Genomic DNA, 25,875 nt, shown 5'->3' with positions numbered 1-25,875 from the left:
TGTGGAACTTCACACGATGATTATGTTGCCAAGTGGAAAAAACGCATGGAGGAAGTGTATGAATTGGCATCAAGAACGGTCCAGAAAGAACAGAGTAGAGCAAAGCACGGCTATGATAAGAAAATATATGGAGCGGATCTCCAGCCCGGAAACAGAGTACTGGTGAGAAATTGTGGAGAAAGGGGTGGGCCGGGAAAACTACGTTCTTATTGGGAGGATCAAGTTTATGTTGTGACAGAAAGAAAGTATGAAGATGGCCCAGTGTATGCAGTGAAGCCAGAGCGTGGCTCAGGAGTAGCGAGAGTCCTGCACAGAAACTTGTTGCTGCCCTGTGATTTCCTACCCATAGACAATAGCGACCAGAAGGAAAACAAATTGCAACCAAAGAAAAAGACACACACGTCAATTAAATATGGTGGCTGAAGAGGATTCAGTAGATGAGAATGACTGGAGATGCTTAAGGACACTGTCGACAAAGCAGCTTGCAGAGGCACAAGCCAGTTGGGTCCAGAGGAGAATGAGCTCCAGTTAAGAGGTATGGGTGGAGATCTAGGCCAGGAGCTGGATGATGAGCAGGCACTGCCCATAGAGGAGGAATGTGATGAAGGGAAAAGAAACTCAGGAAAAATTGCAGATGTAATGGGGGATGAAAATGAAATGACAGAAGCGGGAGAAGAGACATCATCGGACGAGGTAGATGAGGGTAGCCCAGCTGTAACACATCTGTCACAGAGAAAGTATCCTTTCAGACAAAGACATCCACCCATGATATTTACGTATGATACATTAGGCAAACCTTCTATTGCACAGAGAGTTATTTAATTTCATAGTTGTTGTGTGAAGTATTGTTAGCACAGTTAATTGTTCTTAAGTAAGAAACAGTTCATGGAGAACAGGTTATAGACTTATGTTTTAGTTAATGCAAATAAAGTACCAGTAAACAGACATTGACACATAGACTGCTAAAATTTGATGAAACATGCAAAAAGCTATATGTGGGTCTGTATATAGAGCATAGGGCATGTCGCAGGTGAACAACCCTCAGTACTTGATGCGTGACCCGTCTTATGATGAGGTAATCCTTAAGACATCATGTGGCCAGTGGTGTCTCGCCAGTGGATGACATTAAATGGGAGATAGATGTCATACTAAGGCAGTTGCAAGACAAAATAGCATTGAGTATAGTAACTGACTCCTTATATGCTATCTTGCTCTAATGTTAACACATTGTTACCTGGAACTAGGGTATGTCGAGTCGACATTCATTTTGGAGGGGAGAGTGTGGGGCTTATGTAATGTGATGTTTCTGTTTTTGAAGGAAAATAATAACCCCCCCAGATGTTTTTTTGTTTTACATTATGTAGTTCATTTTGATGGTTGTGTTTTGGATTTATGATGGGTTTAATGACTAAAGTCTGGTTTGGAGAAATGTTTGTGTAAATGCATGAAACTGCTCAAACTGCTGTGATGAATGCTCAAGAAGGCATGTTGTGCTAGCAATCTAACTGTAGGGGGCTCTAGTAGGGGAAAAAAGGTGCAAGCGAAGACTGAAAACAAAGAGTTAATAGGAAAAAAAGGCGGAGAGTTTTGGGTGTGTGAAAAAGCTTGGAATTAGCGCTTCCATTTGTAAGCAGAGAGAGAAAAATTAAGAGATAATAAACGAACCCATCAAATCACGCACGTCTGGAACTTCATTTATTTCAGCATGCAACAAATGCAAGTGTTAATTATGAGTTATTTTCTAAATTATTATTTATTTTAAAATTATCATTTATACCTGTGTTAAATAGGTTGAATAAAAAAAAAACTAAATGTAATACAATGTAATAAAACGGTAATATAGTCATTTTGATGCAAAATTGCTTGAATGCATATCCTTGCTTTGCCAACCTGAACATAATAATTTCATTGTTTTGCAATGGTTATTTAAAAACCATGGAAGAGCTGAACTGACATGTAATCAGTGACCTGAAAAAGTTTGTGTGAGAGAGTATTAATCTCATACCTGTATTTCAATGTTTATTATTAATGTTAGTAGTAGTAGTAGTATTTCTTTTTACTTGTTTCTTTCTTTTTCTTTTATGTTGTTTTGGACATTCAGCTTTCCAATGAATGTGAAAAATGTAATTATTTGCTTTCTGTAGATATATAAGAGGTAAATATATATATATATAAAAATCTTTAGGATGACATAAATTGGCCCATTTTCATACAACCAAATGCATCATTTACGTTTATATAAATGATAATTATTGTTTGTTTTATTATGTTAGGCATCAGAAGCATGTTGCATGTTATTACTAGAAATTGTGATATAAATAAATACTATGCACTGATATATAGTTATAATAACTTTTCGTTCTTGTCTTTCATCTTTTAGGACATAGCAATCATAAAGAAGATGTTCCCTTCCTCAACAATGCAGATTCAGCAGCAAAGAAGAATGACTACTATGATAAGAACTTGGCATTGTTTGAGGTTATTGCTTTTTATTTTAACCTATTAAGGACCAAGTTCCAAATCCATAACACAATTTTGTATTTAAAAAAAACCCAATGCTGAGTATCTGTAATTACTCATTATGGATAAAACATCATCAGGTAAAAATAACTACAATAATGTATTTTGATATGTCAGTTTTCTCACAAATGAGGAATTTTTATCAACAGGAGGAACTGGACATTCGGCCCAAGGTTTCTTCCCTCCTCAGTCGCCTGGTCAACTATACCAACATTACTCAAGGGGCAAAGGAGCATGAAGAGGAAGAAAGTGCTGATGCTTCGAAGAGGAAAATGCCAAAGGTTCGAAAAACACATGACTTCACACAAGCATATAGGACAATAGATTATAAAAATACATTTAAAAAAATAAGCTGCTTTTACTTTTAACATCAATATTTGACTTACAACGAAAAATCATTAGATTATTTAGTTATTAAAATAAATATTCTTTTAAAAATCTGCTTGCATCCTAGATCCAATCAAATGAAACATTTTTGGATTTAAAAAAAAAAAAAAAAAAAATCTAGGAATAATTAAGAAAAAAAATTATTAGAAAAAAAAAATCAATTTGTGAATGTTGTTAGATATTGTGTCTGGTTAAAATTTTGACCCACATTGCTTGTGTTTTTCTGTTTCCTTGTTGCTACAGTCTCCAAACATGGGTACGCTGATGGGAGTTTACTTGCCGTGTTTGCAGAATATATTTGGTGTTATTCTTTTCCTGCGTCTCACCTGGATTGTCGGCACAGCCGGAGTTGTACAGTCTTTCCTCATAGTCTTTATGTGTTGTTCTTGTGTGAGTTGATGCATACCTCACACACACACACACACACACACACACACACACACACACACACACACACACACACATATATATATATATATATATATATATATATATATATATATATATATATATATATATGTATTTGTGTGTATGATGAGAGTAAGATGTACTGTATGAATTATTAAATTATGTAATTATTATAATTCTTTTTTACTATTTATAATTACACTACATTTAATATTGTGGAGCACCTGTTACGTCCTGAGACTAGAGACTCTTCTCCTCATATTCCTTTTTTTTCACTTGAACTACTACCATTCTGTGAATTAGTAATTACTATAGAAGTCATAACAATAAACGATTTTTCCTTATATCAAGGTTATAGTTGCTAGCTTTCTAATTGACCATTGAGAGTACATGGAAACGATAATGATTAACCACTTTTATATTTTTTTCAGACAATGCTCACAGCAATATCAATGAGTGCCATTGCTACCAACGGTGTTGTCCCAGGTAAAACATCCTCATTATACAAGCATTGCTTTTTCTTTGGATGAACAGACAAGATAATATTTTTGCTGTTTTATTTAGTTTGTTTGCATATCATGCATCTAAACAAAAAGCTTTAAGTTATCTTAAAATGTACCTTTTTAAGTGTATTGAATTGTGTTTGATTATTGTATCTGTATCAGTACTGATGTTTGTGCGAATGTGTGTGGTCTGTTTCCAGCTGGTGGAGCATATTTTATGATTTCACGTTCTCTGGGACCTGAGTTTGGGGGTGCAGTGGGGCTTTGCTTCTATTTGGGAACAACCTTTGCTGCTGCTATGTACATCCTGGGTGCCATAGAAATATTTCTTGTAAGTCAATTACTGTTCCAAGGTTATATTGTGGTTACTCATCATGGTTACTTTGCTGTTTTGAAATAATTCATAGAAGTATTTGAATAATCAAATTATAATTTGAGACTTTGAGATTAAGAAAATTATCTACTCATTGTGCTCCATTAAGATATTGTTTCACTCTGTTTTGAAATCCACAGAAATATTTGGTGCCACAAGCAGCCATATTTCATGCTACTGATGTCCATTCGGAGAACAGCGTCATGCTGAACAACATGAGAGTTTACGGCACCATCTGCCTCAGTCTCATGGCTGTCGTGGTGTTTGTAGGAGTAAAATATGTCAACAAGTTTGCATCACTCTTCCTCGCCTGTGTTATCATTTCCATTGTTTCCATCTATGCTGGGGCAGTGAAATCCATCTTCCAGCCACCAGAGTTCCCGTAAGTCTAAGCAAAACAGGATTATAGACATGATTGTTTTGAATTTCAACCTAATATGAACAAATTATAAATGCAGTGACCTAAGCAGTGTAAATGCTATAATAAAATGTTTGTTCTTGTTCAGGATTTGTATGTTGGGAAACAGAACACTGGTGCGTGATCTTTTTGATGTATGTGCAAAGACGGTACTTGTAGGAAATGAGACAGTACCCAGTAAGCTGTGGATGAACTTCTGCAGTTCAGAGAATGGCAGCAGTTTTCACTGCGATGAATACTTTGCCCAGAACAATGTGACCGAAATTCAGGGAATTCCTGGGCTGGCTAGCGGAATTATCCGAGGTAAGAAGGTCTACTATGAAAAGTATGTGGATATTATTCCAAATATTTAAAAATGTTAGGCCATTGTGCAGTGATGTTTTTATAATTGCATAATATTGGTCTCTTGACCACTAGAGAGTTTCCCTGATGTAAAAATGTGTCCCCATGATGTCAATGTTTTAAAGTGAGTGTGTCTTTTATGCAGAGAGCATGTGGGGAGATTACATGGAGAAAGGGCAGATACTGGAAAAACCTAGTCTGTCCTCTGAAGATGTCCATGGTTCTATGGAGTCCTTCAGATATTATGTATCTGCAGACATAGCCACATCCTTCACCCTCCTTGTGGGAATATTTTTTCCCTCAGCCACAGGTAAAGCGACTTCCAACAAATTACAGTATTCAATACGGTCTACTACTGAACTCTCTCTGGCCCATTTGGGTTTTTATTATAAATGCAACTGCATTAACATTACAATAATGACATTTGGCAGACACCCTTATTCAGAGCCACTTACAATTATCTCATTAATACAACTAAGCACTTGAGGGTTAAGGGTCTTGCTAAGGGTCCAACAGTGGCAACTTGGTGGTGCTGGAATTTTGAACTCATGACCTTTCGGTCAGAAGTCCAATGTCATATCCACTTAGCTCCCCTTTTCCAACTATTTAAACAGATTATCAAATAGAGCTATATAATATCTACATATTATATAGTTTTACTGTTATGTTAAAAACTGTTACTTACCTGTAAAGTAATTAATTAATATTATTTTAAACTGCATGAGTGCTTTATTTTATTTTATTTATTTGAATTACTTTCAGCTTCCATTCACTTATTGTCATATTAGAAAAGTAATATTAATATTTATATATGATTAATGTTTAAAAGCATTATCATGTTTTAAAGATAATTTTTTAAGTCTGCATTTATTAAAAATTATTCTTAATTCTTAATGATAATTTCTTGATTGTATTCTTTCAGGCATTATGGCTGGATCAAACAGATCAGGAGACTTGAGGGATGCTCAGAAGTCTATTCCTGTAGGGACAATATTAGCCATCACCACAACATCCCTTGTCTGTATCCTTACTGCTATTAATTATGTTTATTTACCTTTTTTTTTAAAACACCCTAAGAAATCAGTTTGTACCTGAATTATAAATTCCAGATTTCAGTTCAGTTGTTTTGTTCGGAGCCTGTATTGAAGGAGTGGTTCTTAGAGACAAGTAAGTACTCATCTAGATGAATTATGATCTAGCATTTCATATATTTTTATGAGGTCAAATGCATTTGACTGTCTTCACAAGAATATTTCTTATGTGCATTTACAGATTTGGAGATGCAGTTAGCAAAAACCTTGTAGTTGGAACACTCTCCTGGCCCTCACCATGGGTCATTGTGATTGGCTCGTTCTTCTCTACAGTAGGGGCAGGGCTGCAGTCACTAACTGGAGCACCTCGTCTGCTGCAAGCCATCGCTAAAGACAACATCATTCCTTTCCTCAGAGTAAGGCCTAGGCTGTTTCTAATAATTTAGTAAATATCCCAAGGCATATGTTTTGTTCAATACACAGCAGTGTCATATTTTTCAATATTGTTATCTGTCCAATTTACAGCAGACTTTTACAACTACATACTTTTCATATAAACTTTAATAGTAATGTCTAAATAATTCATAGTAGTTTTTAAATAATGTACTTTAAAATAACCCAACAGTAAGTAGGACTGAGGTTAATCTGAAAATTATGATGGTCTGCTGTTCTGGGAAGTAATGAACAGATATAGATGTATTTGCATGTTTATATGTAAATTGTAAATAAAAAAATTGCATTGTAATTGTAGTAAGTATTGTGTGTGTGTTCATATATTTACAACCTCTAGGTGTTTGGACATGGTAAAGCCAATGGGGAGCCTACATGGGCCCTGCTGCTCACTGGACTCATAGCAGAGCTGGGCATTTTAATTGCATCACTGGATATGGTGGCCCCCATTCTCTCTATGTAAGGACATAACACACACTGCATTGAATCCTACATGCACACACGCACGCACACACACACACGCCCACCGGATACTTCCTGCTAATTCTTCCTAATATTCTAAACACCAATGGATCAGCATGTGTTTGCAAACAGTGATTATTTACATTTGTATTAGATCTTTGGCAAAATCATTTTGTCACAGACTTTGACCAGGTCATTCTAACTAATTCAGTCTGTTGATTTTTAGTCACTGCTTTGTTTACTTTCCTGGATGTTTAAGGCCATTGCTGTGTTGGCAGAGAAAGCTCAGTCTCCAATCTCTGGAGAAGGGTTTGCTTCAGGATTACTTTAACCAGTTTACCAGTTCTTAAAACATAATTCTTTCACCACCATGCTCCTCATGGCAGTAGTGTTCTCAGAGTCATGAGTGGTTTTGGGTTCCCAGCAAATGTAGCACTTCGTGCCAAACCCAGGGTTTATCATTCCATGAGTTCTGAGTCTATGGACATAGACTCCTCCACCACTACATTTTTAAAGTGGAAAGGTGTTTATTCAGGGTTATGAGAAGTGTTTGATTTCTGGCAAACATAGCACTTTGTGCCAAAGCCAAGGATACTTGTTCCACGATTTTTCCATGGTGAGCCTCCAAAATGGATTTGGTAAGGCTTTTGAATTTTTTTAATAAGCTTTGTGGAGTGTCTGGTTTATGGTCACCCAGTAAGTAGACATTCTCTGGTTTACCTTCTAAAAGTACATAGATAGAATGATTATATGAAGGCATCAAGTCTTTTTGTAGTACTCTGGTTACTGTGTATCAGCATAGAGTTACCACACAACAGGTACAAAACTATGGACATGTCAGTCAGTTGTTTTTTTGTTTTGTGCCTGTTATCCTCAAAACTTCTCTTGTTCTTGCACCTGCTTGTTTTCTATAAATTGTCAATGTTTTGTCCTCCTAACAGGTTTTTCCTGATGTGTTACCTGTTTGTAAATTTGGCTTGTGCTGTTCAAACCCTCTTGAGAACCCCAAACTGGAGGCCACGTTTCAAATACTATCACTGGTGAGTGTGCATGCAGTGTGCAATAGTCATGACCTTTATTTTGGTTTTGCTTTACCAGCCGCATTAGGGTATGTTACAATGAAGGGCCGAAGATCTTTTTAATATACAATGCAATAATGGACAGCATTTTAGCCTTTACATTAAAAAAAAAACATGAATCCAGTGCCTTATCTGTCTATTTCCCAGGGCCCTGTCTTTCCTAGGCATGAGTATGTGTCTGGCTCTAATGTTCATCTCATCCTGGTATTATGCCATGGTAGCCATGTGCATTGCTGGCATGATCTACAAATACATTGAATACCAAGGGTGAGTGGTGGCTTAAACACTTAATTCACTGAATCAGCTGGAGATGCACTAAGGAATACACTCATACACTATGTACACTTTTTCACAATTTATCTGTGCCTGTATCTCAGAGCGGAAAAGGAATGGGGAGATGGAATCCGGGGTCTGTCTCTTAGTGCCGCACGATATTCTTTGCTTCGTTTGGAAGCTGGACCTCCTCACACCAAAAACTGGAGGTTTGATCTTTTATCATCTCCAACAAATGTGTGAACAGTATCTTATAATCTATATCTTGCTTGATTTTCAATCTTTTTTTCACAAACCACATTGTGACCTTGGATGTTGCAATGGATTTTAAGCATGAGAATTTTAAGCTCTTATAAGAAAATGTTTTTACAGTCCCAATCACCAAAGGTACACAGACTAGCTTTACCTTTTCTGGCTGGCATGCGTATTGCAGCACAAATAACCATCTAGTGATTGGGGAGGATCTAAAAACATTTTGACGAAATTTGGGCCAAGTGCTAACAAGTTTACTGAGCTTTTAATATTATTACTGCCTCAACACACACACACACACACACACACACACACTCTCTCTCTCACGTCCTGCTTCTTTGACTATTGGTTTCAGTTGCCAAATCACTACATGTTTGTGTTAACTAACAATTTTATCTATTCTAGATATTATCTATCTATTATCTAATAAAACATTTCTGGTTAAGATGTCTGAATAACATAACATTGCACTGAATTAACAGGTTTGTTCTAACCATGTTTACAGGCCACAGTTGCTTGTGCTGCTGAAGCTCGATGAAGATTTGCATGTCAAATATCCCAGAATGCTTACCTTTGCTTCACAACTAAAAGCAGGAAAGGGCCTGACCATTGTCGGATCAGTAATCCAGGGGAACTTCCTTGACACCTATGGGGAAGCTCAGGCCTCAGAACAGGTAATGATATGAGTCAGTGAATTTCTATTTCCTTTTTAAAATGAAAGCCTGTTAACATGACCTGGTGATTTATAATCACAACAAAATTACTGTGTCTATTTTAGGCCATTAAGAACATGATGGAAATAGAGAGAGTAAAGGGATTCTGCCAAGTTGTAGTGGCCTCAAAGGTGCGTGAAGGAATTGCCCATCTTATTCAGTCATGTGGCTTGGGTGGGATGAAGCACAACACAGTGGTTATGGGTTGGCCTTATGGCTGGAGACAAAGTGAGGATCCTCGAGCATGGAAAACTTTTATTAGTAAGTCCATTCATTTCTTAGCTCAGCTTCCTTCAAAAAATATGCAAAACTTTATGATAAATTTGAAACGTGACGCATACCATGTTTTGCATTTGGATAAAATTATTTATCATTTGTATTTTAATTATATATTTATTATTTTATTCATGCATTTTTTTATTATTTATATATATTTTATTATTAAAATTACAGTGTGGTGGCAGTGATGTGTAGAATAGATTTGATATCTTTGATATGAAAGGATAGCTGATTACTGAAACAGCTTTTATATATATATATATATATATATATATATATATATATATATATATATATATATATATATATATATATATATATACACGGTCAAATGATATTGTTTGTCCTATGAAGTAAATGTATCATTGATGTCATTTTCTGGACAAATATCTTACTGTTGTTTGTTTTGTTTTTTACATTAAACAGATACAGTTCGTTGTACCACTGCTGCCCACCTGGCTCTGATGGTACCAAAAAATGTGCCGTTCTATCCCAGCAACCATGAGCGCTTTACTGACGGACACATTGACGTGTGGTGGATAGTCCATGATGGAGGAATGCTCATGCTGCTACCCTTCCTTCTCAAACAGCACAAGGTTCAAATTTGGCCTTGTAAAACTATACACAAACATTGAATACAACTTTGGGTTTAATTAATTAATAAATGATGAACTAGTGAAAAATGTTTGATCATTTTTATTTGTCATTAAAAATTCAGTTTAAACCTGTATGTTTATCCCCAGTCTTCTTGTTCATTGTAATGCTCTATTTTGTTGTAAACAAGAGTTAATTTAATGTTTTGTGGCACACCATAATGTGTGTCCTCAATAAAAAAAAAACTGTTTTCTACAATTACTACCAATTCCTAATGTATCTTGTGATCTTTTTGCTGTTTAGGTATGGCGCAAGTGTAAGATGCGCATTTTCACCGTGGCTCAGTTGGATGATAACAGTATTCAGATGAAGAAAGATCTGGCAACCTTCCTATACCAGCTCCGATTAGAAGCAGAGGTGGAGGTGGTGGAAATGGTAAAAAACAAACATCTACAACTAATTCATTTTTTCAAACCTGTTTAAAATTATACAATTTAAATTTAGCTGTTTGCTTTGCCTTTTACTTGAAAGTATATATGTCCCTGGAAGTATTCCATAATCATGTTGGAATTCTGTTAATTATTTGTAGCATGATAGTGACATCTCTGCATACACCTATGAGAGGACACTAATGATGGAGCAGAGATCACAGATGCTGAGGCAGATGAGACTGTCCACAGCTGAGATTAACAGAGAGGTGTGTGTATAGTGCTTTTTTAGTGCCAAATTATTATGTGCGTTATACAGTATTGTTTAGCAATGTGTCAAAGTAATGCGTAAAACCACAAAAGAACATGTTTCTTACCAAATAATCAATGATTAGGCAGTGTGATGCGACCTGACATGAACTGGATGTAGCCTGACATAAAAGAAAAGTGTTTATTGTAACTTGTTATGCAATTAAGAAACCACAAAAACCTGGAGAAACTTCTCACACTATCAATGACTACACATTTTTGTAACTGTAACATTTCACTGAACTAAAATAACTAAAATCTGAAGTATTGGTATTAGTATTGATGTATTGATTTGTTCCTAATAGGCTCAGATAGTTAAGGACAGGCACTCATTGGTACGAATGGGCAGTTTGTACTCTGATGAAGAGGAGGAATCTTTAGATATAGTACCCGAGAAAATTCAGATGACATGGACCAAAGATAAATTGGACTCGGAGAGACGAAACCGCAACAACGCTCCAGAGAACTTCAGAGAACTCATTAGTCTTAAACCGTGAGTGCTTTAAACACAATAGTGCTTTCATTTGTTTTCAATTTGCTTTACAATTCTTGTTGGAAACAGCACACAAAATCGTAGCAAAAAAAAAAAATGGAGCCTGTTTATAAATTGTATAACATTAAAACTGCATTCATATAAAACACTATATCAAGATAGTTTAGCACCAAGAAAGTTTATTTTATTTATTCTTCATTCTTTTTTACTCGATTTCTCTCTTGCTTTATCCATATTTACCTATGGAACAGAGATCAGTCTAATGTGAGACGAATGCACACAGCAGTAAAGCTCAATGAAGTCATCGTGAACAAGTCTCATGAAGCCCGGCTGGTGCTGCTCAACATGCCTGGGCCTCCTCGTAATCCTGATGGTGATGAGAACTGTATCCTTGAGAGACACTGCAGTACACTGACTCAACTGTACTGACTAAATGCTCTAGCAACTATAAGGACTAGATCTGAATTTAAGTTCAATCAGTATACCACCTTACAAAAATTGTAAGATGTAGCACCTCTGAAGGTCTAGCTCTTTAGCTAGATCTAGCTCTTTAGCTAGCTACCACATTAGTTGTTTGCCCTCACAGTGGGTTTGAATGAAGGAACAGAAATAAGTGCTAACTCAGGTGATAGCTAGCCAACAAATTTGTCCTTAATGGCTATTTAATGAAGATTTATCACAAATATGTATCATACTTATATGCTGTTCACTAAGGAAACTAAGGAAGCAGGAATGCCAGCAACAAATTAAGCACTGTATTAGCCACCTTTGAGGTGTCATTTGACATTAAGGACATAATAAAGCTAAAGAATCTCCAGTAAAGATGTTACTTTGAGGGGAAAAAAGTGATACAGGGTAGTCCTGAATATGGATTATAATATTCAGAGTTGAACTGTATATTGCCTATAATAGGCACCTGTCTTATCACATCCATATGTGTTTCTGCACACCCCAGTCCAGATTAGACACACCTTGGTGTTATGAAAGTCTTCACTCTTCTGGGAAATCTTTCCAATAGATTTTGGTATGGATGCTAATATAGAGAATTAGTAGTCAGACAATGATGGCAGATGAGGATGTCTTGGGTTCGGTCAGTTTTTTAAGTTCGAGATCTTCCAGACCAACCTTGGATAACCATGTCTTCATGGTTCTTCATTCCTGCACAATGGCAATGCAATGCTTGGGCTCGAGTTTCATGGTGTTCCACAATCTTATCATCTTATGCATATTTCAGTTTAAAGACAGGCCTAGCTAAGGATGCCTAGCAGGATAAGCTTTTTATCCACTGTTACATGTGGACAGTATGTCCACGTTTATTGTAGGGGATTAAACCCCCTTTATTTATCTTATTATAGAACAATGCATTTACTAGTTTTAATACTTTCTTACGGACAGCAATATCAGACTTTTGCTTTTTTCCACTTTTTTCCCCTAACTCAACCATTTCAGATATGGAGTTCCTGGAGGTGTTAACAGAAGGTCTTGAGAGAGTGCTGCTTGTTAGGGGTGGAGGTCGTGAAGTTATCACTATCTACTCATAACTCATAACCACATTGCCAGATTTGCCCTTGCAAAGCAAATCAGGGTAGGATAACGTATTATTTGAATATGAATTTTGATAAACAGTATCAATAGTATTTAATGCAGAAAAAGTAAGATTCATTTATTTCCCATATGCAGAATTTTAGTTGCAATCCGTTGTATATGAATGCACACATATGGCACTCATTCTGTGGTTTAAGCCTTACAAGTATTTAAACACACACACACACACACACACACACACACACACACACACACACACACACACACACACTAAATGCATTAAGCATTAGCAGACATAGCACATGGGACTGAACAAAAGCTGCACTAAAGTATATTTCCGCTGTTCAGATTTAGTTCTCAGCTAGCTTATCTGATTCTAATAAGAAAGCAAAACACCATCAACAACCATTTGTGGTCTGAAAAATGTGGGCAAGAATTCACAGTGAACAGAAAGTTAGATCAGTCTGCACAGAGAAAAAAATTATGCATTCACAGAAATCTGCTGTTCTTTTGAAATCTGCAAACAAGTAATGCTATTTAACATTAAGCTATTTCAGTACAGCTACAGATGCATCAGTGCATGTGTTTCTGTAAGATTTTTCCATGAAGAGCTTTAGTCCAAACACAAATTATACTTAGAGTTGTTGGAAAAGTTGTTTTTGTTTTATTTATTTCCTAATTTATGGGCCTTTACTCCCATTGGCTTGAAAGCAACAAGTTGTAGATAATGGTCAAAGAAAGAACATTGAATTTATTCATGATTTTGGAGGAAAACATGAAATGATTTTATAACTTATGACTTTTTATACTGGACTTTTGAACAATTTTTTTTAAATATATGATGTTAAACTTTGTAAATGAAAAAAGGACATATTTTTACTTTTAATTAAGGCATCAGTACAACTCACAGTGACAGCTGTAATTATTACACATTGATATTTATGTGGCCACAATACATGCAAATGAATCTGTAAAACTTAAAATGATCAGAGTGGAAAAAAATAAATAAAAAACTCAAATCAACATGTGCAAATGCATGATTTGCTTGTTCACATTCATGGTGTTTGGCAGATGCCCTTATCCAAATTGACTTACAAAACTGCTTTGAATTCTCTCTTAATAAATTTATATTGATACTGGTTTATAGTCCACATAATAAGATATCTATCCATCTAACAACTCTGTATTTAGACATACAGTAAGTACTCTTATTGAAAGGCATAGCCTTTAAAGACAAGAAACAAAACAAACTGGAAAAAAAAAGAGGTGAAATATAGCAAAGTTTGGATAGCATAAAACTTGATTTCTTAAAACTATATAAATTAAAAATACATTTCTATAAATGATAAGCATTGAATACGGAATAAACATTAGTGTAAAAAACAATATTTAAAAAGATGAAATTTACACACACACGCACAGACCTACCAGGCCACCCCATGCCTAATATTGTTGTTGTCCCCCTTTTGCTGCCAAAACAGTCCTGACCCATTGAGCATTAACACCATTAACTTCTTACAGTAGCTCATCTGTTGGATTGGACCACAAGGACCAGCCTTCTCTCTCCACATACATCAATGAACCTTGGCTGCCCATGACCCTGTTGCCAGTTCACCACTATTCCTTTCTTGGACCACTTTTGATAGATACTGACCACTGCAGACTGGGAACAACCAACAACAGCTGCAGTTGTGGAGGTGCTCTGACCCAGTCGTCTAGACATCACAATTTGTCCCATGTCAAACTCACTCAAATCCTTACGCTTGCCCATTTTTCCTGCTTCTAACATATCAACTTTGAGGACAAAATGTTTACTAGCTGCCAAATATATCTCACCAATAAACAGGTGTTAAGAGATCATCAGTGTTATTCACTCACCTGTCATAATGTTATGCCTGGTCGGTGTGTGTGTGTGTGTATATATATATATATATATATATATATATATATATATATACACACATACCCCATAAACTTCATAAACTGTTGTTTACTAGGGATAGTCCAAAAAAATATCTTCATAATCCAGAGTATGTCAAATCCCATTCAAGCACCAACAAACAAGGAAGAAACAAATGTGTCTTTTAAGTATTAAAATCATATAATCAAAAAACAAGGGTCAGTAATGCACTTTTACACTAGGATTACCTAATAGATTTGTGATGAGACATGGGGGTACATAAAGGTAAACTAATCATTGGATGGACTTACAGATATTACAGGTGTATACATTAGGTAACAGACAAGTAATGAGATGGTAGAGACAGAACCAAAATACAAATACACAATGTATAAGAAAAGCACGGAGAAAACTCTAAACAAACTATTACAGTACTTATTGCACTTGGAATCATGCCACATGCTAAGGAGGAGAATTTGTAAATGCATGAAATAGCAGAGTATAAACAAGGCCTCTAATTCTTAAATGCTTTAAATCTATGTCTTAAATGTTGTACTCAAACAAGCTATGCCCTTTACACAAAGAAGGCATTCAGACTTTTTTATAAATGATTGTACTAGCATCAATTATAATATATTGGTTTACATAGCAGCATAAAATGGACAAAAAGAACAGTCCAGAACAGAGCATCAGATCTTAAACAAATGTATGCTCGCATCCCGGTTGACTTGACCATTTCGGGGATTTTCGGATGTCTCAACACCAAACGGCAATCGTTTTGGGCCTCTGCAACAGGGATTAACACCTCACTGGGAATAGTGTTGTGCAGTTCATCACGTATCTGTACAGCAACACAAAAAAAGACAGACAAAGCAGCAGTTTTTAGACATGCAATTCTTTGCAAACACGTGCTACAATAAAGGTTATTCCCACATTCTTGGATTGCAATTAAATAAAACCGTAGAAACAGAAACAGATAGCAATTTTTTTGTGTAGGAAATACAGGACTATAAGATTAAAGGCTTCTACACAAAATCTGCTTAGATCACATGGTTTGCTTATAGCAACTGCTTTGAAATGTTACTGCCTCAAAAGTAGTTTTGCTATATATACATAAGAGCCTTTTGCAATTAACTTAAAACTTTGCCTAATTCCTGCTGGAGAGTCAGATTTAATGAAAAACGTCAATATATATGCATACATATATCTGATTTATCTCATCTATAAGCTAGCGGGCTTAGTAGATGTGAGCAGGTATAGGTTTGAGGTTTTAATTATGGCTGGCTCTCACCTTTTCCACTTTCTTGAACACTCTGAGGAAGTTGAGCCTCAGTACACCTGCCAGTTCTTCCTCACTCCATTTCCTACTCCACAGTTCTCCAATCAGAGCAGGGTATTTAGACACATCCTCCAGAAACTGAGGAAAACTATAAGCACACACACAAAGGCAGATGTTTGTCTGGAACAAAGTAAGTCATTGTCTTAGAATTTAAATACATTGGAAATGTGAAAGCAGGAAAGATCTCTTACCTATTGGCCCCATCATAGTCACCACCGATTCCAATGTGTTCGGCTCCTATCACATGCTTCAGATGGTCAAAATGGTCTGCAGGGCGCATATTTACGGTTAAAATGTATGTAGAGAGGAATATAAAACAATATGATGCAAACAGATGATGTATATGGTCTTTATTCTGTAGATTTATTTTGAACAATATTTAGATTTTTTCAAAGACTGCGGTGTAATATATAATATAGTCAAAACATTTTAAAGTGATCTTGAACCCTAAAGCTTCTTCATTGTTTGAGATGTTCTAAGCTCAGGCCATTTTGAAAGATTACATTTCAAACTCCTGGATCCAGTAGATTAGACTGAACACCAATGTGCTGGAAGGATTCATGTTGCAAATATTTTTTTTACAATAGTCCTGAAGCTGTCTTGTAGCGATTAGCTCCAAGACAGCTTCAACCGTAAAATCATCCAACATATGTTGTCCATGGAGAAAAAGTTAGATTTAATAGATTTTTGTTTCATCTCACTACAACACACCATTCTAATTGTAGTTCCATTAATGCTTCAGGTGCTGCATTATAATCATGGCTGAGGTAATGAAGCTGTATTGCGTGGACCTTTTTTTTTTTTATAACTGTGCTTAATGATAGTTATAAATTCTTATATATTTTATATCTGTTTGCTTGTTTTTGTAGGTTAACCATTGGTTTCTTTTTGTGTTAAATGCATTACATGTGTGGAACTTTATTTATTTCACAAAAGACCATTATATTTTTTTTATTTTATAATTTTTGTGGTTTGTATTTATTTTATATTCTTTATTAAAAGTGCTGAACTCACCAGCTACATGAGAGACATTTGCATGAGCACCACAAGCTATAAAATCACTGTAGAAGTTCACCATAATGAGCCCTCCATTTGCTTTCTAGTGTAGAAGTGAGAAATGTGGAAAAAGATTGAAGTAATTATAATGGTTCTAGTAACAGGTCTATTAATACAAATACATAACCGAAGATGCATAACAAACAAAGTCTCCAGAGAAACAATTTGGAAGTGCTCCTGTTTACATCCAATAGCTTTTTGATTATTTCCTCCAATTCAGTCAGAAAGCTATAAAAGACCCTAAATCTAATTAACTCTCACTTCTGGCACATGAGAACAAGGCAGCTTGGATTCACCAGCATGAAAAGCAAGTCATCAGGCACATTGCGTGGGTTGTTACAGATGGTGTAGGCTGAGGAGTGGCTGAAGATGACCGGAGCTTTGGAAAGTTGCAGCACGGCTTTTGCTGTAGCCCAGGAAGTATGAGACAGATCAATCAACATTCCCAGCCGGTTCATCTCATGTACCACTGCCTGAAGTATTGAGCAGGAGGCATCCACAAAATAATGTATTATTATTATTATTATTATTATTATTATTATTATTACATAAATTTCTGGTAATTGCAAATGTTGTTTTATAACCTTGCCAAAATCTGTCAAGGAATTGTCGTCTCTCTTGTAGTAAGAGTAATGTTGGGAAGAGCTTTCTGCCCTGTAGAAAAACAATGGATGAAACATATCTGCTCAATTATCCTGCTATGCAAGCAGACAAACACACACTACCCAAAACCAACCTGTAAGATGCTATCTGAATGGAGCATCATTCTCCAAACAACAAAGACATTTAGATGTGACTGTGTGTTATACTGATTATATTAGACATCGCAGTATTGCTAGGACTTGAAAACATTTATTTAAATTATGTCCACATTGGGACTTCATTGCACATTCATAAACACTGCATCATTCATTCTTCTGTGCCTGAGAAATACTACAATGGTCCATGAAAATTATAGTAAAAAATGTGATTGATTATCAATGTGCTTACCAAGGTGTGTTGCAGGTGTGCGTGAGAGACAAAGATCTCACTCCTAACTGGTAGAACATGCGTAAAGCTGCTAGACTGCTATCAATTGCATGGCCTCCTTCTATACTGATTAAACAAGCTATCTTCTTTGTGGCATTCATTTCTTCAAAACACACACACACAAATGCAATTTATGAGTGCAAACTTTCTTTCTTCTCATTCACATATGTTAAAAAAAGTCTATTTATGTGTATACTACTGTGTCTGTCCTTAGTGGATACAAAAAAATAAGAAATAAATGTGAATGCTTCCTTCATGTCAAAAATACCAGCAAAAGCATGACATGCAAATGTGCAGCATCTAAATGTACGCTAACTTTTCTATGTAATTAGGAAATGGGGCTCTTATCTTCCTGGTTACTGAATATATGACAATATACAACATGATATTTGATAAGTTGTTATAATATATTGATATAAAGTATATTGATATAAACATATTTACATTATTAGTAAAGTGAAAGGCATTAGTTTTCTTTGGTTTTCTTAGACACTAAGGTCATACCTGTAGAAGTGGTCACCAACTCCAGCTCCGGGTATTCAGTGCACATACGTCGTATCACATCAATCTGCTCCAATGCCAGTCTAACGGCATCTTTGTCCTGAGCTGTACATAAAACATACGCGGCAAACATCTGATAGAAGAAAAATTAGTCACACTTTTAAAATGATAAAATATCTATATCAAATTTCTTATTGTTTTTAAAAATAAAGTGAATTTTGAAATATAATAACGTGTGGACTTGCAGGTGTTGTGTTGTGTAATGTGTAATTTTAGATTGTGTACATGGAGATCTAAATCTACTCTGATCAGCAAACATGCGGAAGCATTTGTTTATGCAAAGTGCATGTTAGTGTAATTTCTGGGAAATGTTAGGCCATCATGCTGCAAACCCAGGACTCGAGACCTGTACTGCTCATGCTTAGAAGGATTTTAATTAAAATTGTAAAAGAACACATAGGTGCCCAAAGATACATTCAAAGTCACAAAATATTTCATATTAATTTATAATATTTAAGAAAAATTTACTTTTCCAGTCAAAAATCGTTGAAAGAGTCAAACTCTCAACCCAATTAAAATGAAACTTTTTCATGTTTTCCAGTTTGCCTCAGTACCTCATTGAATCATTTTAAATAAGCATTGGCCCAGAGAGGATGGCAGTGTTTCTGGATCATAATCATGCATGCCTTCTTTTTTGAATGATTTAACCAGCGTTTGTGGATGATGTCAAACTGTGTTCACAGAACGGCTGAAACGATTCCTCGAGTAACTCGAGTAATTAAAATACAAAAATGCATCAAGGCAAGTTATTTCCCTCGATGATTCGTTTAGTCCATGTAACTACACACTGTGTTTCCCCACAGACGCCCCAAATTATTCTAGCCCCAACTCTAAACTCTGGGGTGCTCTGGACAGGTGTAAACACAGAATACGCAGCAGAATGAAAAATGGAAGAACAGGGAGAAAACAGCTGGGGTGAGAAGAAGATTCAGGTCAAAGAAAACAAAAAAAAGGTTTCCAACGTTTGGGCTCATTTTAAACTAAAACATAAAGAAAACACTGTACAGTGAGTTTACCGTTTATTTAAGTAATTTGCAATTGATTTTTATATTTTAATTTATGATTATTTTTTTTATTTAGTATTTGCATTTGCAATTAAAGTTAAAATACACTTAAAATAGTTTTCACAGATATTCTTGTAGGCAATCCCCCCCCTTAAAATGGCACATTTCCTTAGTTTAAACATTTGCCATTTTTTCTATTTTCTGTAGAAAGATCTCTAGAGCAGGGCTGCAACTAACATTTAATTAGACTTTTTTTCTTCTTTTGAGTAATCGTTTTTATATATTTTATATATATATATATATATATATATATATATATATATATATATATATATATATATATTTATGTATAAAAGTGGACAAAAAATGCAAAAGCCACATATTGAGTTTAACTATCTTTAGTTAGTTGACATTTTATAAAGCTTATAGTGGCTGCTTGTTGAGGAGTGCATGGGGGATTTCTCCTTGAATCGAATTCACTCATGCTGGGTTGTTTCTTTCTGTAAAAACAAAAAAAAATTCAGCATTGCAGTATGAAAGGTTGAGCAATGTACATCAACATTTGTATTTAATGATAATTGCTGATGACAACTTTGTTATAAAAATCAAAATAAAAAAATATAACATTGTTTTGGCAATTTTTGTTTAAAATAACACATATTTTGTTCAGTTGTGAAGATATAAGCATCTAAAATATATAATTAATTACATTTTTTATAATAATTCAATAATTATATGCATAAATTAAATATACAAACATTGAAAACAAGCATTTGAACATATAATAAAGACGCAGTAAATCATGTTTTAAAACAGATAGTTAACTGTTGTAGCAGACAAATGCTATAAAAAGAGAATGGAACAGAGAAATGCAGCAAGCTAACAGACTTAATTTAAAAAAAGGAGAAAATATGCATTGGTGTACAAATGCATAAGCATTCGCAGAAAACCAGAACATTGACTAAAATGTTATAGTTTACTGCTGCTCTTATTTGCTGCTTTTAGATTTAGTGTTTGTTTGCACCACTATGTCTTGAGCGAACTGACTGGGCAACCCGATGCTCGCGAATCACGGCAAAACAGATCTAGTGCGACTGTTCTGAAGTTAGCAAACAAACAGTTTACACAATAGCATTATTAAACGATAACATTTTCACATGATAAGGATTATACAGTTTTTGCTTACCATGCTGATGACGACCTTCATCCGTATCTTGGGAGGCACACTTTTTCCTGCTGCAGGTTGACCCTGTACTTTCCGCCATTTTGCGAGCAGCTGTGTTCTCCTGCCGTCACGCTAACTCATAACTTGTGTAGCCCAACTAATCGATAATGACATTAGTTGACAACAAATTTCGTTATCGATTATTATCGAGTAGTTGTTGCAGCCCCACTCTAGAGATTTGCAAATCATTGCATTCTGTTTTTATTTACATTTGACAGTGTCCCAACTTTTTTGGAATTGGGGTTGTAAGTTATCTGTCGATGTCTAGTGAGCCATCAACCTTTCCAGTACTCATCTACATCATCTACTGATTAATGAACTAGAGAGCTACATCGATCTCTGAGATGCACCCAAAGTTTTGGATGTAGCTTTTTGTTGTTCTGAGTGCTACATTAATGCTTCCTCTACAACTTCCTGACACAAATGCATCTTTTTGCTATACGTAATCGATAATAAACCTCGAAAGGAACCGCTGCCACCATTCTGGTCATATTAAACTCTCAGTAGATGAAAAACACAGTAGAATATTTTCAAGAGGAACATCATAAAACAGACACTACCTGTCCTCCAACATGTGCAGCTTTGAGTCGGGTAATATCCGTAGCAGTTTCTGGGTTGTTGTACAAATTAAACTTGCTGAGTCTGTTATTCTTGAGCATGCGGATGTGCAAAGGGAGGTCATTGTGTCTGTAAGCAGGAAGGAAAGAAATTCTGAATTTAAAGTAAAGAATGCTACACTTTTATAATTTTATTCCTAACAGCATGTTTTTTCCAGCTAGTGTTCCCTTCTGTATTTCTCATTTCTGAGCAACTTCTCGCAATACATATGTGCAACACAACTCCTCCTTAGAGGAAAGCATAATGTGTTTAAAGAGATTTCGTGGATTTATTTAATTCAGTTTTTTATAAATACTGTATATAAAACATATTCTTGTTACTAGCAGAGTAGAAAGAAAACAGAAACCCAGCAAAATATCAACAGCAAATGACAAAATTACACTTTAAGGAGACTAAAAATGCTGAGCCAGTTTGCCCAAAATGTTTCTCAACTACTGTTACAATTGTATAAACTGTAGTTTAAAATTAGCAACAAAAGGTTTTCTAAATCTTGTGGATTTTAATTGAGCAGTAATTCATTAATGCTTAACATTCCAATAAAGTATATGAATTTTCATAAGCAACAATAGCATTAAAAATAATAAATACACAAATAAATAAATGAAAAAATAATGTGGCTTCTTGATTTTCTTGTTTACGTTTTCCAATTTTGGAAGACATTTTGGAAGAAAAACATTTCCAAGACTGGAGTAAATAAACTGATTTATGCTGCCTGTGAATTGTCTAAAGTGAGAGAAAGGAGCAGGTCATCATTACCCATCTATCAGTCTGTATTTAGACATCAGCTCCAAAGTTTTGTGGGTCAAACTGGAAGCAGACTGCACTCCAAACAGTAGGAGATATACACCCAGTGCTTTTAGAGCTAACATGGTCTGGTTCTCATTAACAGCTACTGTATAAGCACAAAACAGATTATGTAGACATAATTACATGGTGTGCACTTCAAATAAAATTGCACATTATGTATTAACTTTTACACAGATCTGGAACAAATAAATAGTATTACTACACAGGTTTATATTAAAATGTAATAAATAGAAAAAAATAATAGAAATGGGTGATAGAACCTTCAGTATTTAATTTTTAGTTTTAGTTTCTTAGTTTCTTACCTTTTTTAAAACCCTGCCATTAGGGTTTACAAGCCAGTGCACCGTTAGTGCCGGTCTCAAGCCCCGTAAAAATGGTGAGGGAAGAGCATCCATGCAAATGTGCATTACAAACCTGAATTACATACCGGATCAGTCGAGGACCTGGTTACCAACAACCGACACAGGTATTTAGAGCCAACAGGGTACCGGTGGAAATTGGGCTACTTTTGGCCGAAGGAGGAGAAGGAGAAGGGGAAGAAGTCTACAGAGACAGCAGGGAAAGGAGAAGTGGAGGAGAGTGGAGGTTAGGGTGGGCCTGTTAAATGTTGCCACTATGACTGGTAAAGTTAGAGCGATAGCTGATATGATGGAGCAGAGAAAGGTAGATATGTTGTGTGTTCAGGAGACCAAGTGGAAAGGGAGTAAGGCCAGGAACATGGAAGAGGGGGGGGGGTTTAAATGTTCTATCTTGGTGTGGATGGAAAGAGAAATGGTGTAGATGTCATTCTGAAGGAAGAGTACAGCAAGAGTATAGTTGTGTGAAGAGAGTTTCTGAAAGGGTGACGAATGTAAAGCTGGAAGTTGAAGGGGTGATGATAACATATTTCAAACAGCAAAACTCTCAACAGAGTAGGCTGATTTATCTTACAATGTAATCTAGCCTGCCAGTGTAAATGTATTTATAGATATAGACTCGAAGCACATTTGTATGTCGTACAAGGGCGTCTGCTAAATGCCGCAAATGTAAATATAAATGTAAATATGAATGTAAAAGATAAATGTCATCATTGCCTATGCTCCATTGCCGATGCTGTCTAGCTACACTATCCCCTGTTATCACCTTACAGTCATAACAGGGGATAGTGTAGATAGACAGCATTGCATTAGTGGAGGTGAAGAAGAAAAGAAAGACAATAAAGAATGAAAAAAGAATAAGATGGTGGAAACTGAAGGAGGAAAACTGTAGAGTGAGATTCGGGGAAGAGGTCAGACATGGGCTCAGAGGTGGTGAAGAGGTGATGGATTATCGGGCAACTACTGCAGAAGTGATAAGGGAGACAGTTAGGGAAGTACTTAGTGTGACATCTGGAAAGAGGGAGAAAGACAAGGAGACATGGTGGTGGAATGAGGAAAGCATTAGGAGAAAGAGGTTGGCCAAAAAGAATTGGGATTTACAGTGAGATGAGAAGAGTAAGCAGAATACAAGGAGATGCAGCAGCAGGTGAAAAGAGATGTGGCAAATGCAAAGGAAAAGGCATATGAGGAGCTGTATGAGAAGTTCGACACTAAGGAAGGAGAAAAGTATTTGTACCAACTGGCCAGACAGAGGGACCGAGCAAGGAAGGATGTTAAAGCAATAAATGATGCAGATGTAAATGTGTTGACTAGTGAGGAGAGTGTGTTGAGAAGGTGGAGAGAGTATTCTGACCAGCTGATGAATAGGAAAATGAGAGGGAGACGGTTGGATGATGTGGACATGGTGAAGCAGAAAGTGGACAGGATTGAGGTTGAGAACATCCTGGAGAGGTGGAGGTAGTAGAAGACAGGAGGTGGAGCTGGAGGTAGCAGAGCTGAAGATGTTGAGGTTTTCGTTGGGAGTGATGAGGATGGACAGCATTAGAAACAAGTTTATTAGAGGGACAGCACATGCATTACGTTTTGGAGACAAGGTGAGGGAGGCGAGATTGAGATGGTTTGGACATGTGCAGAACAGGGACATGGGGTATATCGGTAGGAGAATGCTGAGGATAGAGCCACCAGGAAGGAGGAAAAGAGAAAAAGAGGTATATGGATGTGGTGAGGAAAGACATGGAGGTAGACCGTTTGAAAGAGGCAGATGTAGAGGACAGGGTACTATGGAAACGGATTATCCGGTGTGGCAACCGATAACGGGAGCAGCCGAAAGAAGAAGAAGAAGAAGTTTCTTACCTTTTTCTTATTAAATAGTGTACTTTTTACATTTCTAAATATATAAAAATGAAAAGGTTCATACACTGTCATGTTCATAATTTTCAACATGTTTCATGGATTGCACAAACCAAGCATTCTATACATAAGGTCCAACAAAGCTTCTTATTTTCGGCCCAGCAAATATGTTTACAATCATCTTGTGGGCTATAAGTAAACAATAATTCCATTAGGGGGCAAAATAAAGCATTAGCTCAGAGCCAAACCAAATTATGCAAATGATATGAAATTCCTTGTTAGCAAGTTAAAGTTTGACATTTAATTCCCATTAAGTTTGGTCTGTTTATCCATTTTGTAGGTGATTTTTAATCTAGTCTAGAAAATTTCTACTTGACATGAGACTTAAAGGTTGCAGTGCTACAGGATAAAGTGTGTGCCAATACAATTTCATTCATTATTGGAGTCAAATATAAAAAGAGATAACTAGATGCTTCCATGATGACTGGAAAATTAAAATCCCAAGCGTGACCGGTCCAGTTCTGATACTCACTTTCGCTGCTTTCGATAGAGGACAGGGGTCAGCATGAGCACTCTGACCACCCGGCAGCTACATTACAGGATGTGACCTTGTTGCTGGTTTACCCGTTGTCTTTTCTGGACCACTTTTGGTATGTACTAAACATGACATACTAGCAAACCCCACACTGGATTGTCTACCCCATCATCATTTGTCAAAGGATCTCAGATCTTTATGTTTCCCATGTACCTAACCATTTGATAGAAAGTCAGATATCCATTTCCTTTTTTTTCTTTTCTATAACTGCGGATCAGTTCTGGTTTATACTGCATTAGGAATAAGTAAATGAACAATGTAATCTGAGTGAAACTAAAAAACTGTGTTTAAGTGAAATTACCGTTTTAAATATATATATATAAAAAAAAAAAAACATAGTAAGTTGTTTATTTAGCAAAGGTGTTCATTCACAATTAAAGAAGATAGTTTGTGTAATGTATCTAATATCACCATCCACACAATGTAGTCTACATAATCTAACAACCTTATTGATGAATAATTGTAATAAAAAAAAAAAAGGTTTAACTGAAACTAAATGAACTTTTTGTAGCAACTAGAATTCAATCCAGTTATTTATTTATAATCAGTTACAAAATACAAACATCACCAAAATATAACAATAGTTTTAAAAAACGGTTTTTTTTCTGAAAGTACTCACCGCGTTAGCGCTGCGCGTTGCGGATCCTTGTGTCGCCAAACAAATGTGCGGTTCTG

General features: G+C 35.8%; 2 protein-coding genes across 2 annotated transcripts in view; one reads left to right on the top strand and one right to left on the bottom strand.

Moving 5' to 3' along the window:
• The window catches only part of slc12a4 (solute carrier family 12 member 4), a 27,220-nt gene extending 13,338 nt beyond the window's left edge, over nt 1–13,882 (top strand). Inside the window, exons 2-24 of the mRNA XM_046840137.1 lie at nt 2,381–2,478; nt 2,670–2,801; nt 3,151–3,297; nt 3,747–3,801; nt 4,019–4,149; nt 4,332–4,573; nt 4,698–4,912; nt 5,097–5,261; nt 5,874–5,972; nt 6,061–6,118; nt 6,224–6,398; nt 6,773–6,891; nt 7,836–7,934; nt 8,121–8,240; nt 8,351–8,455; nt 9,004–9,172; nt 9,277–9,472; nt 9,917–10,086; nt 10,388–10,519; nt 10,674–10,781; nt 11,127–11,314; nt 11,566–11,699; nt 12,764–13,882. Coding sequence (XP_046696093.1) covers nt 2,381–2,478; nt 2,670–2,801; nt 3,151–3,297; nt 3,747–3,801; nt 4,019–4,149; nt 4,332–4,573; nt 4,698–4,912; nt 5,097–5,261; nt 5,874–5,972; nt 6,061–6,118; nt 6,224–6,398; nt 6,773–6,891; nt 7,836–7,934; nt 8,121–8,240; nt 8,351–8,455; nt 9,004–9,172; nt 9,277–9,472; nt 9,917–10,086; nt 10,388–10,519; nt 10,674–10,781; nt 11,127–11,314; nt 11,566–11,699; nt 12,764–12,855 — 3,149 coding nt within the window. The 3' untranslated portion in view covers nt 12,856–13,882. The remainder of the gene's footprint in view (nt 1–2,380; nt 2,479–2,669; nt 2,802–3,150; nt 3,298–3,746; nt 3,802–4,018; nt 4,150–4,331; nt 4,574–4,697; nt 4,913–5,096; nt 5,262–5,873; nt 5,973–6,060; nt 6,119–6,223; nt 6,399–6,772; nt 6,892–7,835; nt 7,935–8,120; nt 8,241–8,350; nt 8,456–9,003; nt 9,173–9,276; nt 9,473–9,916; nt 10,087–10,387; nt 10,520–10,673; nt 10,782–11,126; nt 11,315–11,565; nt 11,700–12,763) is intronic.
• dpep2 (dipeptidase 2) lies at nt 13,782–25,875 on the bottom strand. The gene is made up of 11 exons (XM_046840139.1): nt 25,820–25,875; nt 22,348–22,483; nt 21,534–21,660; nt 18,688–18,817; nt 18,145–18,286; nt 17,739–17,808; nt 17,451–17,627; nt 17,113–17,197; nt 16,290–16,365; nt 16,051–16,186; nt 13,782–15,600 (listed from the first exon to the last, which is right to left on the bottom strand). Exons 2-11 carry the CDS (start codon nt 22,458–22,460, stop codon nt 15,382–15,384), a joined length of 1,275 nt encoding a protein of 424 aa, XP_046696095.1. The 5' UTR covers nt 22,461–22,483; nt 25,820–25,875; the 3' UTR covers nt 13,782–15,381.

Source organism: Silurus meridionalis, chromosome 26 (assembly GCF_014805685.1).
Source record: "Silurus meridionalis isolate SWU-2019-XX chromosome 26, ASM1480568v1, whole genome shotgun sequence".
Lineage (NCBI taxonomy): Eukaryota > Metazoa > Chordata > Actinopteri > Siluriformes > Siluridae > Silurus > Silurus meridionalis.
This window is presented reverse-complemented; position numbering and strand designations above follow the sequence as displayed.

Excerpts from the sequence above, each read along its gene's own strand:
- dpep2 (XM_046840139.1), bottom strand. The coding sequence starts at position 22,460 with ATGTTAGCTCTAAAAGCACTGGGTGTATATCTCCTACTGTTTGGAGTG. Across the intron at positions 17,809-18,144 it reads CACACCTGCAACACACCTTG|GGCAGAAAGCTCTTCCCAAC; the intron begins GTAAGCACATTG and ends GTTTTTCTACAG. Across the intron at positions 17,198-17,450 it reads ATGACTTGCTTTTCATGCTG|AAAGCAAATGGAGGGCTCAT; the intron begins GTGAATCCAAGC and ends CTTCTACACTAG.